We start from the raw sequence: 15,250 nt of genomic DNA, 5'->3' as shown, positions 1-15,250 counted from the left end.
TGTGTATTCAAACTTCCTTGCAAATTTCGGAAGCAAAGTTTGAATGCAATTTTTTCAAGCAAAGTTTGAATAACTTGGCAAGTAACATTTGCAAGCAATGTTTGGTTGCAAAATTTGCACGCAAAAGCTTGAATGTGATGCAATTTTACAATAAATTCAAATGATAAAATGCTTGAATGTGATAAAGCCTTGATTCACTGGGAACATGAATATGGCATTATGAGTATTAATTGGTATTACTTGAAGACAATTTAACATGAAAAAGAAATTACAAACTAAAATCTTTAAGAGGTTCTCCCATATAATGACTACTTGTGTACCTAAAAATATTTTTTTGCTAATTTTTAGGACTGAGCTATCACACACTTGCAGTTCAAATTTGAATTACTTTAGGACAATTGACATAAAGTCATTTAAATGTCCGAAAGTAACTATAAAACTTGAAAATCAATGAAACTTGGTAATTGTGCATAAATCATGGTCTACTTGCTATGATAATTGGAGTGGTGCCATTTTGCACCCTGATTTTTGTACTTGCTTCACAAAAAACATCCATTTTTTACACTTAAAAAATCAAAATTGATTTTTTGTACATAAAAGTAGGAAATTTTATTTGGCAACATTGTTTGTAATGTCAATATGCACCTATGTGTCTAATTTGGGACCATTATAATAATCCATGCAATGAATATGGCCATCACCTTGGTCATTTGAGATTATATTAATATTTGGCATGCCAAAAAGTGTAATTAATATGGCCTAAATATATAAGTTCTCAACATGGAAACTGTCCGTCTCGTCAAAACGAACAACTTTGATTTTTGGACCATCTTCATCCAAGATCGTATGCAACCTCTACAACCAAAACCATGCAGTTTAGCAAAGACCCCCTTTTCACCGAGTGGGACACTCGGTAAAGACCCCTTTTTGCCGACTGTAGCACTCGGCAAAGCCTTGTTTGCCGATTTTTGTTGTTTTACCGAGCGTTTTTTTCATGACACTCGGCAAAGTGCCTATTTGCTGAGTTTTACGTTTTTGCCGAGTTAGGTACTCGACAAAGATACTATTGTCGAGTGTCCGACATAATGCATTCGGCAAGGAGAAAAATTCCAGTAGTGTTCCTACATGGACTACATACGAATGCGAGCACTCTCGCATCCGTATGTAGCCCATGTAGGAATTTCTAAAAGGTCTTATATCTAGGAACGGAAAGAGTAATCTCTACCTAATATTAAAGGGAGGATTGTTTCTTCACTTTTTTGTCCATCACGCAATTTTTTCCGTCCGTTTCGTACGTCATGATTTCCTGAGTTTTTAGCGTTTACATGCAGGTCATCCTCGAAACTGAAAAAACCCGCTAACAAGCGGAATTGAACCCAGGTTGTCCAGGAAACAACACATAGCAGCTAGCCAACTCAGCTAACTGATGTTTCATGCAAGGAAAGAAATGTTTCCTGTATTATCACGCCTACATACAACTCTCAAAGCCTGGGCCACGCGGCCAGCTCAATTGCTACTTTTCGTCTCTCATCTGTTTGTCCTTCGCATGGGCCGAGCTGGGCCTGGTCTACACTTTTTTTTCGTGTATTGGGGAGCAGCAAAAAAAGAAAATATATAACTTCACTAATTGGGGCTCTATCTCACGACCTCCGCTCCAAGCTCCGCATCCAACTCAACAGGCTTATGATTTTGTAAGAAAACATGGTTCATTGCTAAAATAATTAGTCCCACCTTGCCCCTTTCAATTAAATTTCACTAATTTATATAGGTCTATGAGTTGTACTACATCATCAAGCAGCCTTGCATCGATTGAGGGAAGATGAGATGAGGCTAGTTACACGGGAAACAAAAGAAGGAAAGAGAAGCAAGGTCACAAAAATAAGGAATGAAAGGAAGGAAAAGAGAAGTGACGTAGTAACAGAAATAAGGAAGGAATTAGGGGGGGGGGGGGGGGGGGGCTTCTATATATGCGCTCCATGTAATAATTTGGAAGAAATAAATAAGGAAAGAAAGGAAGACCTTCTATATATATAAAGATAAAAGAAGGAAGGAGTAGTGACGTGACAGAAATAAGGCTGGTCACAATGGGGAGGAACTTAGGAGTAACATCACACACTTCAATACAACTTTGCTTATGTGGCACATATTTAACGAAGAGAGAGGTGCTTGTGGTAACTAGCTAAGTTACCGGAACATCACACACTCCAAGAAACAATGAGTCTATAACCTAATAAATACATCGTTGCATGGCACTACATAGATGTTCCTACCCACTATGGAGGTAGTAACATAGTCTAGGGAAGTGTGTAAGTTAGCTTATGTTCTTGCCCATTGTGACCAGCCTAAAGAAAGGACGGGAAGAATTAACCCACCTTGCATGGGAATTAATGCACGCATTTCATTCATTCAATCAGTGTGAATTAAACAGGTTGCGCGTCGGTGCAATATTGAACGGAAAAAGGGCACTGATTGGGTGTAAAAGGCCACAATGACCGAACTGGTTCATGTGACTTTGTGTTGAGTGTAGTATAAATTCATGTGGCCTATTGACGTTTTTTGCTGCTCTGTTTAAAAAAATGAAAGAGATTCTAAAAAAAAATCAAAAACGAAAGAGAGAAAAAGCGCTCTCTCTACTCATGGTTATGCACCTTTTATTTTCTTCCACTTCCTTGACATTCTCTTCAAGTCATCACTGGTGCTGTCGGTGCCATGGTCGGTTGTGTCGACAAGCTGCTTGTCCGCACCAATTGCCAGCAAACATTTTTTTTTCGCGGAATAAATGTAATAGTGTTATAGTACGCTAATACAAACTTAGGTACATTGGTAGAAACCGTCACAACCAACTTGCAGTAGCACCTCCAGAACAATCAATATTAGCTAGATTATGAGCAACTTTATTCTCATTACGCTCAATTTTCAATGGACCAAATCCATGCAGATCAAGGAGCTTCCTCATCTCCATAATAAGATGTCCACAACGGAACAAACATATGTTGCCTTGTCGCGATTGCTCTTTTGCTTGTGAGCTTTGGGAGGCTCCTTGCCATATGGATGTAGAAGAGTTCAGAAAAGCCATCTCAGTTTTCTTTCAGAAAATTATGAGTATTTTTTGCCACCTATAACTTGGTTAGGGCACGTATAATGCGGGCTCTAGGAATAAAATCCGGCAGTTTTCACATCGTCCGAAGTACTTTCCTAGCATCGACACATAACCTAGAGTCGGACACTAAAAAAGTATACACAATGTAGCTACAATGCTGGATGATTGTGCATGTTAATTTGCTCACGATTTTAAACGCTCATGCGTTGGAGCTGGCCTTAGAGTGATATTTTTAACCTTCAATTGTTGGTGGTTAGCTATTAATGATATCCATGTATGATAACGGATTTCACATGAGCTTGTCAGTCAATGATAGCCTACATAGATAGTATGTTATGTGGTGGATCAACTCATCATTTTTGGATTGATCATATTTGGGCGCATTGTGATCATATAGACATCACAACTATCGTTGACGAGGGCAGGGAAGAAGATAAGCTATGAAAAGGCAATGGGCGTGTGATATTGATTTTCACCCGTTGCAATGCATGGGCCTTTTTGCTAGTCCGTATTGAAATATCTAAAAAGACTTATACTCCCTCCGTCCCAGAAAAGTTATCACCCGCACAGTACATTGAGTTTTTTGCAAAAAGAACTTCGTAATTTTAAAACAGCAACAAATAGGTCCTTGACCCCTTCTTCTTCCTTTGTCCGTCCCCGCGCGTCGCCGGTGGCCGTCGCCGTGGGATTCCGCTGCCGTGCTCTGGCGCTCGCAGCGCTCCCCCGACCACCCTCCTCCGCCCACTCCCGCCACCAGCTGCCTGCCTCCGCTGCCCACCGTCGCGACCACGGAGGCGAGTTGGTCTTCGATCCGAGGACCGGCCGGCGCCCCGCTACACAATTCAACCGCCCGGCCGCCGCCCACCGGGGCGACCAGCCACCGCGTCGCCGCCGACCGGAGAAACTGCGCCGCCCACCTTCTCTGCCCACCTGCGGCTGCTCCGCCGCTGCGAACCTGCGCCGCACGGGGGCGAGCTGCCCGGCTGCCCACCTGCGGCTGCTCCGGCAAGGCGACCACCTCGACGGGCACCTCCTCCTCATCGCGCTGCTCGCGTCCCCGGAGGGTTCCTCACGCCCGCGGCAACTCCAGCCGCCGCTGCCAACCTCTGTCCGTTGGTCGCCGCTCCTCTCTCCGCTGACTCCGGCAGGCAGTGCCTCGCGGATCTTCCCCGCCTCCCCGGCAGCGAGACGACCTACAGACCTCTTCAGCTGCTACCGCTGCCGGCTGCCCGATCGAGTCCCCGCCCTGCTCCTGCTGTTGGCGACTGCTGATCGCCTCTGCTGCTGCTGTTGGTGACTACAGGTAATTGACATAAAAAAATTCAGTTAGCCGGTGGCTTCTGTAGATTGATTTAGATTTGCAGTTACAACCAGCAGGTTCTTATCAAATGAGACAACATGATCTGTAGATTGATCTGTAATGGCAGAAACTGAATAAAACAGCAGCAACAAGATCAGCAGGCATCTTATCAAATGAATCTGGATAGGCTGGTTCATTAGCAGAAACTGAATTTTATCTCAAACAATTCAGAAGACTGAATGTTGAAGAAAATGTTGTTCAAATTCTGTGTTGAAATTCACTGTAATATTGTTACTCCAGATTTTGGACACAATTTGGAAAAAATTCAGCCTGACCATTAATGTACAGAATGCTGTAGATTAATCCTGGCCATTAATCTCTACAGAAAATGTTGTAGAGGATGTTATTAACTTTTCTGATGTTGTAGAGGGAGTAATAGATATTCATAGTTCTATAACTACCGCCATGGTCTACATAGACGCAGTCATGATGTCCAAGATTCAGGCATGATGATATCAGTGATTTTGGTAGGTGTACTCCAGAAACTAACAACAAATGAGATGGAGTATCAAGGGCATCTAAATACAGAAAAAATTCAGATACATCAAGAGAATTTAGATGGAGTATCAAGGGCATCTAGACACACACACACGCACACATACACACACACACACAATATTCATGTTCTGTAGATGCACAAACTGTACAGTGGAGTAAACTGTAGAAAAAGAAGACTGAAACACGGCAGTGTTGAACATTTCTGAATTACTAATTCAGTCTGAACATGTCACAACATTTATGAATTTTGTAAACTGAATTTTGTATTCTTCTTGCTTTACTTGAACAAGAGGGCCATCATGAATCAAAGAGAGTAAACTAAATTTTTGTACTCTTACTTCCATAATCCATCATGAATTGCTAGGTACTGTATCATCCTAGCCAGAACACTCGAAAACCAAAAGATTTCTCGCAACTACTCCAAAACACTGAACATTTACACTCCATTACAAAGACATGCACGCTTCAATAGACTTGTGAATGCTAGCAAAGTGATAAGTAAAAACTTGGATATTCTCAGAAATATAGCACGAGAGGACATTAAGTGAACTGGCTTATATGCTAAAGGCAAGGAAATGCTATCTTCTTTTCTTCTTCGAGCAGTTGATGAACTGGCCTGTATGCTGCAGCTACACATAGGTTCTGCAGAAAATGCACCAAAAGAGTTACACACAGGTGAAGTAAGTGGAAAGCAGCATTTAATCTCCACTTCTTTTCTTTTGGTAGTGAAATTCAATCTGAATTTTGTAAGCACAGAAGCAATGTGACTGTACTCCAAGAAAAGAAATACAATACAAAAGATATCTTATTCTAAACACTTATGATTTGTGACACTGGAGTATCATTGTGCTGTATGTCAATCAGTTTCTAAGAAACAACATCAAATTCATACTCCAAGCATTATTAATAGGACGGCATCAAACATCAGCGATTGGGCAGCATATTGAGTATCATTGTGCTTGCAATGTTGTGAATTTACACAATACAGTACTCCATAAACAGAAAAAGAGCATAAATAGAGACCCATAAATGTGTGGATTGGTACTAAAGCTCCTTGTTATAACCACCTGAAAAGCAGTAAACTGAATTTTGCTCCGAATAGTGCACAATTATGCAATAAACTGCAGTAAACTACAGTAGTTTATTCCTCTAAGAGTCAAAATTCAGTTAGCTGTGTGTGTGATGACTTGATATATCATCAGATACATACAGTTTCAGTAGCCACAATGCAGCAAACATTTACACAAACAGGATACACTAGAGCACTCGATACAGTTTCAGTACCCACAATGGCCACTATCTACTCTTGATTGTAGCTAAAAATTGAAGTTTGCACCGAGAATTGACAGTACTCCAACAACATTAGCTACAGTCTCAGTAGCCACAATTGACAGCACCAACAACATTTTCATCAGCGAGAAGAGAGGAGAGAGCCGAGGAACTCACCTGCGGCGAGGGCGAGGCGGCGTACGGCGGTGAGGGCGAAGCGGTGTGGGCGAGGCGGCGTCCGGCATGGAGGAGTCGACCTCGAGCAACTATGGACGGGGCGGAGTCGGCCACTGGTCAGAAGCTGAGCGCGACCAGTGGTGAGAAGCTGAGCACGGTGCCGCCGACACGCCGTGGCTGCTCAGCTAGGGTTGGTCGCCCGGAACCCTCGCCGTCGTCACTGCGGGGCAAGGGGGGATTTTTAGGAGCTGTGCGGCACGGGGGAGCTACGGGGGAACGCGGTACAGTGGTGGAGGGGGGGTTGTGCGGCGGCGCGGCGTGGCGGAGCTGCGCGGCGCGGCGCGGTGGCGCAGGGGAGCTGCTCGGCGCGGTGGTGCGGAGGAGCTGCGCAGCGCTGGAGTCGGCCGGTGTCGGAGCCTCGGAGGAAGATGGAGGGGGAGTGCGGGTTTGGTCGGGCAAACGTGAAGGGTTTTTTTCAGAAAGTGCCGCGGAGACAACTTTTCTCGGACGGAGGGAGTACTATTTAGGAACTGAGGGGAGCAGTTTTGATTTCAGAAGGATGATGGAGTTCGTAGTCGCGTGAGACATGCGGACAGCGGCTTCTTCATCGTCTTCAAGAAGCCATCCAGCTCTGTGAGGTCCACGGCGGCGTTCGTCGGCGGCGCCCACTCGAACTCAAGCACGAGTGCAGCCAAGAAACACTTCATGGTAGCCATCGCGAGACCCACGCCCGGGCAGAATCTATGCCCCGCGCCGAACGGCATCATCCTCGTCTGCTTGCGCCCCGGCAGAGGGCCGACGCCCTCGGCGTCGCCGCCGGCCAGGAACCGCTCTGGCCGGAACTCGTCGGGGTCCTTCCACGCCTTCCTGTCCCTTCCCATGTCCCCTAGGAGGAACAGCACAGTCACGTCGCTGGTTGTTCCTGCTCCCACGAGCGTCCTCGCGGCTTCGGCCGCCTGGACGTGACGCAGGGCCACCGGCGCCGGCGGGTGCATGCGGAGGTTCTCGAGAATCACGGCATGCAGGTACGGCATGCCACGGATCAGATGGCTCCTATCAGCGGCCTCACCGTCGACCTCACGCCGGAGCTTTTTCTGGACCTCCGGCTGGACTACGAGGTGAGCGAGAGTCCATTCGAGGCACACCACCAACGATCCTGAGCCCGCGCCGAGGAACTCCAACACGAGGTCCACTATCTCGTCGTCGCTAAGAGCGCGCCGGCCACCGTGCTTGTCGTCGGGGACGCGGAGTTGTATGAGTGTGTCGACGTACGGACGACAGAGGTCGTCGTCGTGTGGTCCTCGCCGTCGTGCCGCGATGAGAGGGAGGCACAGGTCGGTGATCCGGGCATGAAAGGCCAAGAGATGCCGCTGGTACCTCCACTCCGCGAGCTTGGCTAGCAAGGAGGGGCCAGAAAAGGGGTTGACCTCTCCAATGGCGACCTGTAAGCCATGTACCTGGGAGCAGACGGCACGCACATGGCACTCGTCGACTCCGTCCCCAAAGCACAGGCGCGCGATGACCCGGAAGACGGCGGCCCGGAGGTGGTCTCGGAGGCCTGCCCCGGCGCCGGTGGACTGCAGGGCTGCGACGAGGTCCTGGATGGCCTCCCGCTGCAGCGGCGCGAGGTGCCCAAGCCCAAGGCGCGACGGGTGGAGGGTCTCGGCGGTGATGTTGCACCGGAGAGCACGCCAGTGCGGGCCGTGGGGCACGGTGCTTATGTTCTCGTTGCGTTGGCCACCGCGCCTCTTTGCCAGCTCCACGAAGAAGGGAAGGACTGGGCGGTTCGAGAAGGCGTCGGCGTTGTCGACGAGCACACGGTGGGCGACGGCAGGGTCACTGATCTTGTGGAGGACGGCCGGAGCTGGAGGTGCAGGGGCACGCCGGCTGCTACGACGGATCAAGACGGAGAAGCCCAAGAGAACAACGGCAAGAAGCACAACGAGCTCCATTGATGGTTTAGGCCGGGCGGTGTCTAGGCCACATACCACTGCATCACTTCTCGTGTGTGTCTATGTCTATACGTCTACCTTTATATATGTAGATAGAGGACGGCCTAGCTAGCTAAGCTAGTACTACGTGCAACTAACGTTATTAGTGACATCTGATGCACATATCACCATCATCACCTAATTTTGATTCGGGTGACCATGTGCTCCTTTTTGTTCAGGAAAATCAGTGAAAATCTTTGCATCATACACTTCAAATGTCGGCTAGAAAGGACATATATGAACCATCTATAACAAACAACATTCATCAATTTTGAAAATAAAATCCTGAAGAGCTTGGATCAGTAGACATTTACAAAATTATAAACAAGACTAATGTTTTGAATGGATGCATTTGGTTTGCAAGAGGGGCTGCCTCATAACCTTATGCCATTGGGCTGTGTATCATGATTTGGGCTTTATAAAGCGGGGTAAGAGCATGTTTCGAAAGAATAGATGCATTTGATATCATGCTTAAATTACATACAAATGGGTTGATATAAAAACTATATATGAAAAAAAACTAGCTACACTGTACAAGGAAACTTCATAGGTCCATACCAGAGATCCCTCAGGATGTCCTGTATTAAGCAGCGCCAATACTTGTACAAAGTACAAATATAAGAAAAGGCATCAGAAAACATATCTATATAAAGTGTCTCGGGTATACAGACCTATGAAGCTTCCTTGTGTAGTGTAGCTTTTTCTTTTTTTGAATTGTTTATATAGAATTATTATATCAACCCACTTGTATGTAATTTAAGCATGATATCGAATGCTTCCATTCAACATTAGTCTAACTTATTATATTTAACATCTATTATATTTTGTAATGTTACTGATGCAAGCTCTTCAGATATTCTATTTTCAAAATTGATGTATATTGTCTTTATACATGGTTCATATGTATTGTTTCTAGCTGACATTTGAAGTGTGTGATATATGTTGTAAAGATTTTACTGATTGATCTATATATAGTTTTGAACAGAACCAACATTGCCTTCTTCTTTCTCGGTCTGATGATCATTTAGTCCATTAATAAAATGTTTGTGTACTTTGACCATCATCTAATGGCTTAAGACTTCTTATGCAAATATTTCAGTTATTCTATTAAATGATAATAAGAAAAACAAAATGGAAGTTCATATGAAAGTTTATGTTTGCCTCATGTTAATTTGGTGAATATCAGCATTGTCATAATTATAACGTCGCTCGCGCGAACAACTACCAAACATAACCCAACTTACAAGTAGACAAACCACGTTATAGAATCCACGCCAACATAGATTTTCCAGAAATTGAGGTCATCGTCACGATTGCTCCATCCAGCAATGGAGTAGCAGCCCAAGTTATTATGGCTAAGATTTGCATACAATGTTGCAACCTCAACTAGGGACTTCCTACGAACTCTAACCATTGATTTACGTAATTAATGCTCCTATATCTTAACCCTACAATTTACATTACTCTTGTGAAAAACGAACCAATCTAATCCAACCTACATGTAACGAAGACCCAACTATCATCAGAAAACCTTGACACGCAGTACTATGTAGGACAGGGGCACGGGAGTTGAGGCCCTCTTTGAGATCGTCGGTCTCAAACACCTCTCTATTCTCTCTCCCAATCTCTCACGTCTCAAACCGCCATTTCTCTCTCTTACAATTATTTTACCAGGTTGCCGCTTCATTCTCTCATGCTCTCGCCCAATCGCTCATGTATCTCTCTCAAACTCTCATGTCTCCTTCTCATGCATATTATAACCACCAGGATCTAATCTAAAACGAGAGAAAAAGAAAACCTAGCCACCGGCCTTCCTCTCCTGATTCATTTTTCTTCCTCCCGTCTGAAGTTCTCTCTATTCATGGGCACGTGCCCACCAGTGCGTGTACGCCTGTGTTCTGGGCATTAGGTTCTCCAAGGGTGATCTTCTTCGGGTAGCAAAAGTACTTGGAAGCAGGCAGGAAGATGTGTTTTCAGGAGGCTATCAAACGGCTTAGCAAACCAAGAGTGGTTAGTGATCAAATCGATCTGCATATGTACTTGGCCACATATACGTCTCTGTGTGTGTGTCCTGGCGGAATCCATCAATCAACTAGCTAGCCCACGAAAGGGTCCTTTAGCCAGGTTAGAGCATTTCTAACTGATCCCTAATAAGGCCGTAAGGGAGGATAAATTCGGTTATCCTCCCTTACGGCACACCTAGCCGATCCCCTAACCGGTATAGTGGAGTAAAAATTATCCTCTACCTTCCAATACCCCCCCCCCCCCCCCCCCCCAAATCTCCCTAAATATGCTCACTCCCGCCACTGTCGAGTAATAGTGGCACCTCACTTTTTCCCATCCCTCGCGCCGCCCTGTCTTTTGCCGCCGCAGCCACCACGCCCCGCCGCCGCCACCGATGACCGTCCTTCTGGCCAGAATGGATCAAAAGGCTGAAATATTCACTTGAATTCAATTAAATATTTGATTTAGAAAAATAATATTAGAATTCCTGTGTACTAATGAAATTGCTGAAATATTTGGTCCGTAAGGTAAATATTTTAGTATGCACTGAAATTATTGAAATTCAGTGAATTTCGTCAAAATCTCACTGAAAATGAAAACCATCGCCTCAACTACTGTGCGCGTCCCTGTCCCCCATGGTACAGCGTTTGGAGGTTTTTGGATGATAGGGACAACCCACTAAATTAATTACTAGAGAGAGACATGAGAGCTTGACAGAGACATGAGAGAGACAATGCAAGAGATTGAGACGGACGATTTCAAAGAGGGCCTCAACTACCATGCCGCTATCCACTATGGTACTGCATGTGTAGGCTTTCTAATGATAGGTTGGGTCTTTGTTACGTGTAGGTTGGATCAGGTTGGTTCTTTTTTCATCGCAAGAGTAGCGTAGATTGTAGGGTTAAGATAAAAATTACATGAGAAAGTGTTTAAACCATCGGGCTGATATCGTGAGAAATCATTCACATCCCACACGGGCTACGCGTCCAGGCCCAGGCATGCCCATCACATTCTCCCTTATCTCTAAGTGGCCATGGAAGAGCCACTCATTTGTCCTCTGCTCTCCCTCTCCTACATCCGCCTTCTCTCCTATCCCCATCCTGCTGCAAGGACGCTCATCGCCACCACCACTACATCTCCAAGGGTATTTTCACTATCCGAAAAAGATCACCCTTGGAGAACCTAGTGTAGAGAATACAGGTGAACACGGCTTGACCAGCCAGGACATCGATGGGAAGCACCACCCACATCCATGAGAGAACATAGAGAGGATTTCGGGCGGGAGGACAGGTTTTATTTTTCTGTGACATTGCATATAAAGGTTTTAGATTAGATCAGGATGGATATAATACATATAAGTGGGAGACCTGAGAGTTTGAGAGAACGTGAGATAACGTGTGTGTGTGTGTGTTTGAGAGAGAGAGAGAGAGAGAGAGATGAGAGTTTGAGAGAGATAAAATTTGCGATGTCGTACACGGAGTGGTCGAGGAGTCTTTTGGACCTTGTCTCTTTCCGGTCTAGTTGAGGCGTCTCTATTTCGGCACACTTTATAAGAAAAATCTCTCTTGAGTCTAGTTTATTAAATATTTGATCTGACGTTCGAACTACCGAGTAATTTGTTAGGATTCAGCTGAGCACAGACCGATTACTTGGGCATAGTCTTCTGAGAAACTCAATCGTTTAAACAGTTGTAAAACACATTGTCTTGAATACTTTTGTTTGGCCATAAATAATTACTCTTTTAGGTAGTAACCTTTATTTTTGTCAACAGAGCAGGTCTATCGAGAAACTTATATATTGGTTAAGTGATAATAGATCGATCGCTAGCATGTTTACAAATAATGGTGGTGCTTATCTCAATAAGTCAATATGTTGATGCACCCACATACTTTTCTAGTACAATTATTGAGGCAGAGCTAGCTTTCATACTGATGGCATTGTACTGTTTGATTTTCTAGTACAATTATTTAGACAAGGCTAGCTTTCATACCGCGTTGTACTGTTTGATTTAACTGTTTACCTAAGCAGTACTTAATTATCTTGAGGTCATTCTACTCTTTGTTTCAAGTACTCCCTCTGTAAAGAAATATAAGATCTAGATCACTAATATATTCAGTTGCCTATAAAGCTTTGCAGCCTATCAAAAGATAGGTTCAAATGAACCATAATTTACAGGGGGCACAAGCGAGGGGAGATAAAATGAAACAACAAAAGCCTTCTTCCACATTGTTGGCATGTTACGAGAAAAATAGAAATTAGCATGATCGTAGGCTCTGTTCGACCTTCTTCCACATCTCCGTGTAGGTTCGTTCTGATCGAGTTTCTAGGTGACTGTTGCCGGCTGGCTGGCCGGGTGTTGCTGGCCTACACCTCCATCCACATATCCACCGTCGATCTTTGCTGGTTCTGAGAAGTTGGAGCTTAACAGGTTTGGCTTGTACTTGTAGAGCACCTGCCTCTAGATGCCGCGCGATTCAGCGTGAACTTCAACTGATTATTACAGCATTTTTTGACGAATCTGTGAATTAGTCAATCTGGTGAAAATAATGCAGGATATTGATGAGATTAACGGTGAGAGTGAGGTCGCCGTCATCGATCACGGGACCTGGCTGATTTTTAGTGTGCTGTTTGGGAGAAACTAATCTTGGATTAATGTTGATAGACAAAAATACCCCTTTTTGAAGTTTGCGTTTTTTTAGAAAAGGTTGCTAGGCTTTTATTGATTAGCTAAAAGGTTCACAGGCTATCTAGGTTCTCCCAGTTGGGAGGCACCTGGGTTGGGTAATTCCTGCGAACCTTTTTGAAGTGGGGGGCGGGGGGGGGGGGGGGGGGGGGGGGGGGGGGGGTTACTGTGTGTACCGAAGCATCTCTCATAATAAACACTAAAGTAAAAACCCGAGACTTATTTTGAACCGGAGGGAGTATATAACTATTAACTAAACCACAAGGAAATTTTATTTGAAAGAGTATGCTGCCTAAGCTATTTCCTTGTTAGGATTTGGGGTGAGCACACATTGATCAATCCACCCCTTATTAATCTACTACTAGAGTGGGGTTGCTTTGCTCGATAGCCAACAAGCTGATCGAGGTAGACGACTAGCATCTTTACAGCTTGACATTTCAACCACCACATAGACCATATATTACTTCAGTGTGTATCTGAGCTGCGAGTGAGCCTTGCAATTAACACCTACTCATCCTACCTCCACACGTTGGTCTGGTCTGATCACTATGACTTCCTCCTGGAACTGGAAGTTGCTTTCCCTCGTCTTCCTGCTGGCTAGCTCGTCGGCGTGGGGCATGGCGCGCGCCCGCGGCGCCGGGCTCAAGCACATCCACCTGTACATGCACGAGACCTTCACGGGCCCGAACGCCACGCTGTTCGCGGTGGTGCCGCCACTGGTGGGCGTGGGCGACAACACAAGCATGTTCGGGATGGTCGGGGTGCTGGACGACGAGCTGCGCGACGGCCCGGACCCGAGCAACTCGTCGCTGGTGGGGCGGTTCCAGTCCCTCTTCGCCTTCGCGGGGCTGGTGACGCCACCCGGCATGCAGACGGCGACCAGCCTCGTGTTCACGGCCGGGGAGCACGCCGGGAGCACGCTGGTTATGGTGGGCAGCATCGTGAGCTCCGAGGGCCCCTACGAGACCGCCGTGGTGGGCGGCACTGGCGCGTTCAGGATGGCGCGCGGGTACTGCGTTCTCAAGGCCGTATGGAGCCCGACGCCGGTGTCCACCGTGTACGAGGTAAAGCTGTTGGTGAAGACGGAGGGAAAACTGCTGGCCAAGATGGATGCCTGGAGACGTAAGTATGCACTGTGAAATGCATGTTCAACTGCATGTTGTTACTACGAGTAGTAGTTACCCCCATGAAATGTTCCAACTCTGACTATTTGATTATTAGAAATGTAAGCATCGTCTTTCCGGAAGACACGTATTATTCGAATTTACGAGCAATAGCAGTTTGTGAATGGAAATACCATATTATTCTTATAATCTTATGTGTGTATATATTATTCAAAGTGTTATTTGCGATTGTTGTCGAAACATTGCTAGCATAAAAGAATATTATGGAGTTATGCTGTATGAACCCTCTTGAAAGATTGGCCAACTGGCAAAAGTTGTTCTCGGTGTGTCGTATGTTTCCTTCCGACCAAAAAGGGCTTCCCCTATATATAAAGCACCAACACTTACGTCCGAGCAACCGATACAAACACACACCATACACAACCCAAGGCAAGGTAGAAGAATGCCGAGCACCAACACACAACCTCAACAACTACCAAGTATCAACCAAATGACCAAAAAGATCCGCTTGTAGCCGACGAAGACCATCACCAAGATGAGAGATCATCCGGGAAGAAGTGCAACGGACAACGCCGGACCGAGGACTCCAATACGATGCCTCCAAGAAGGGCACGACCATGGACCGTTGCCATCGTCTAATCCATAGATCCGGTTTTCATCCGGAGCTAGACGGGAGGAGTGGGAGCACCACGACGGAGCCTGCAAGGAGGAACACGACGTCCGCAAACGCCGCCACCATCAACCCATGCACGGACTAGGTAAGTGATGAACCCCGGTGCTTCACCCCTCCGCCGCTTCCCTAGTTCGCCAACCACCTGCAGGCATGCCGCCCGAGCGACCATGGTTGCTCGCCCGCATCCGAGGGGACGAAGTAACCTATGTTTCCTTCCTCCTGTAGCAAGCTTGCTCTTCTCTTTGTACGAGACGACGACGATGATCATAGCAGTGTGCCTGATAGGCTGACGATGACCGTTCAGGTCCAGGTCTCCAGTATCATCGATAAGTAAATTAGTGCGAAAATGACGAGTCCTTTGGCACATATGG

The 15,250-nt window shown here is 45.9% G+C and overlaps 2 protein-coding genes across 3 annotated transcripts; one reads left to right on the top strand and one right to left on the bottom strand.

Moving 5' to 3' along the window:
• Positions 1 to 3,534: 3,534 nt before the first annotated feature.
• On the bottom strand, positions 3,535 to 8,555 carry LOC125542324 (cytochrome P450 89A2). 2 transcript variants are annotated; one of them, XM_087545910.1, is made up of 2 exons: positions 6,405 to 8,555; positions 3,535 to 4,397 (listed from the first exon to the last, which is right to left on the bottom strand). In XM_087545910.1, exon 1 carries the CDS (start codon positions 8,354 to 8,356, stop codon positions 6,956 to 6,958), a length of 1,401 nt encoding a protein of 466 aa, XP_087402036.1. In that variant the 5' UTR covers positions 8,357 to 8,555; the 3' UTR covers positions 3,535 to 4,397; positions 6,405 to 6,955. The 2 variants fall into 2 exon arrangements, with proteins under 2 accessions (XP_087402036.1, XP_048561265.2); XM_048705308.2 differs by lacking the exon at positions 3,535 to 4,397 and adding an exon at positions 5,115 to 5,600.
• A 4,994-nt stretch (positions 8,556 to 13,549) lies between these two features.
• On the top strand, positions 13,550 to 14,395 carry LOC147977707 (pterocarpan synthase 1-like). The gene has a single exon (XM_087545909.1). The coding sequence runs from the start codon at positions 13,631 to 13,633 to the stop codon at positions 14,219 to 14,221; it is 591 nt and encodes a 196-aa protein (XP_087402035.1). The 5' UTR covers positions 13,550 to 13,630; the 3' UTR covers positions 14,222 to 14,395.
• Positions 14,396 to 15,250: the final 855 nt, after the last annotated feature.

Source organism: Triticum urartu, chromosome 3A (genome assembly GCF_056163025.1).
Source record: "Triticum urartu cultivar PI428250 chromosome 3A, HENAU_Tu73, whole genome shotgun sequence".
In the NCBI taxonomy this organism is placed as follows: Eukaryota; Viridiplantae; Streptophyta; class Magnoliopsida; order Poales; family Poaceae; genus Triticum; species Triticum urartu.
This window is presented reverse-complemented; position numbering and strand designations above follow the sequence as displayed.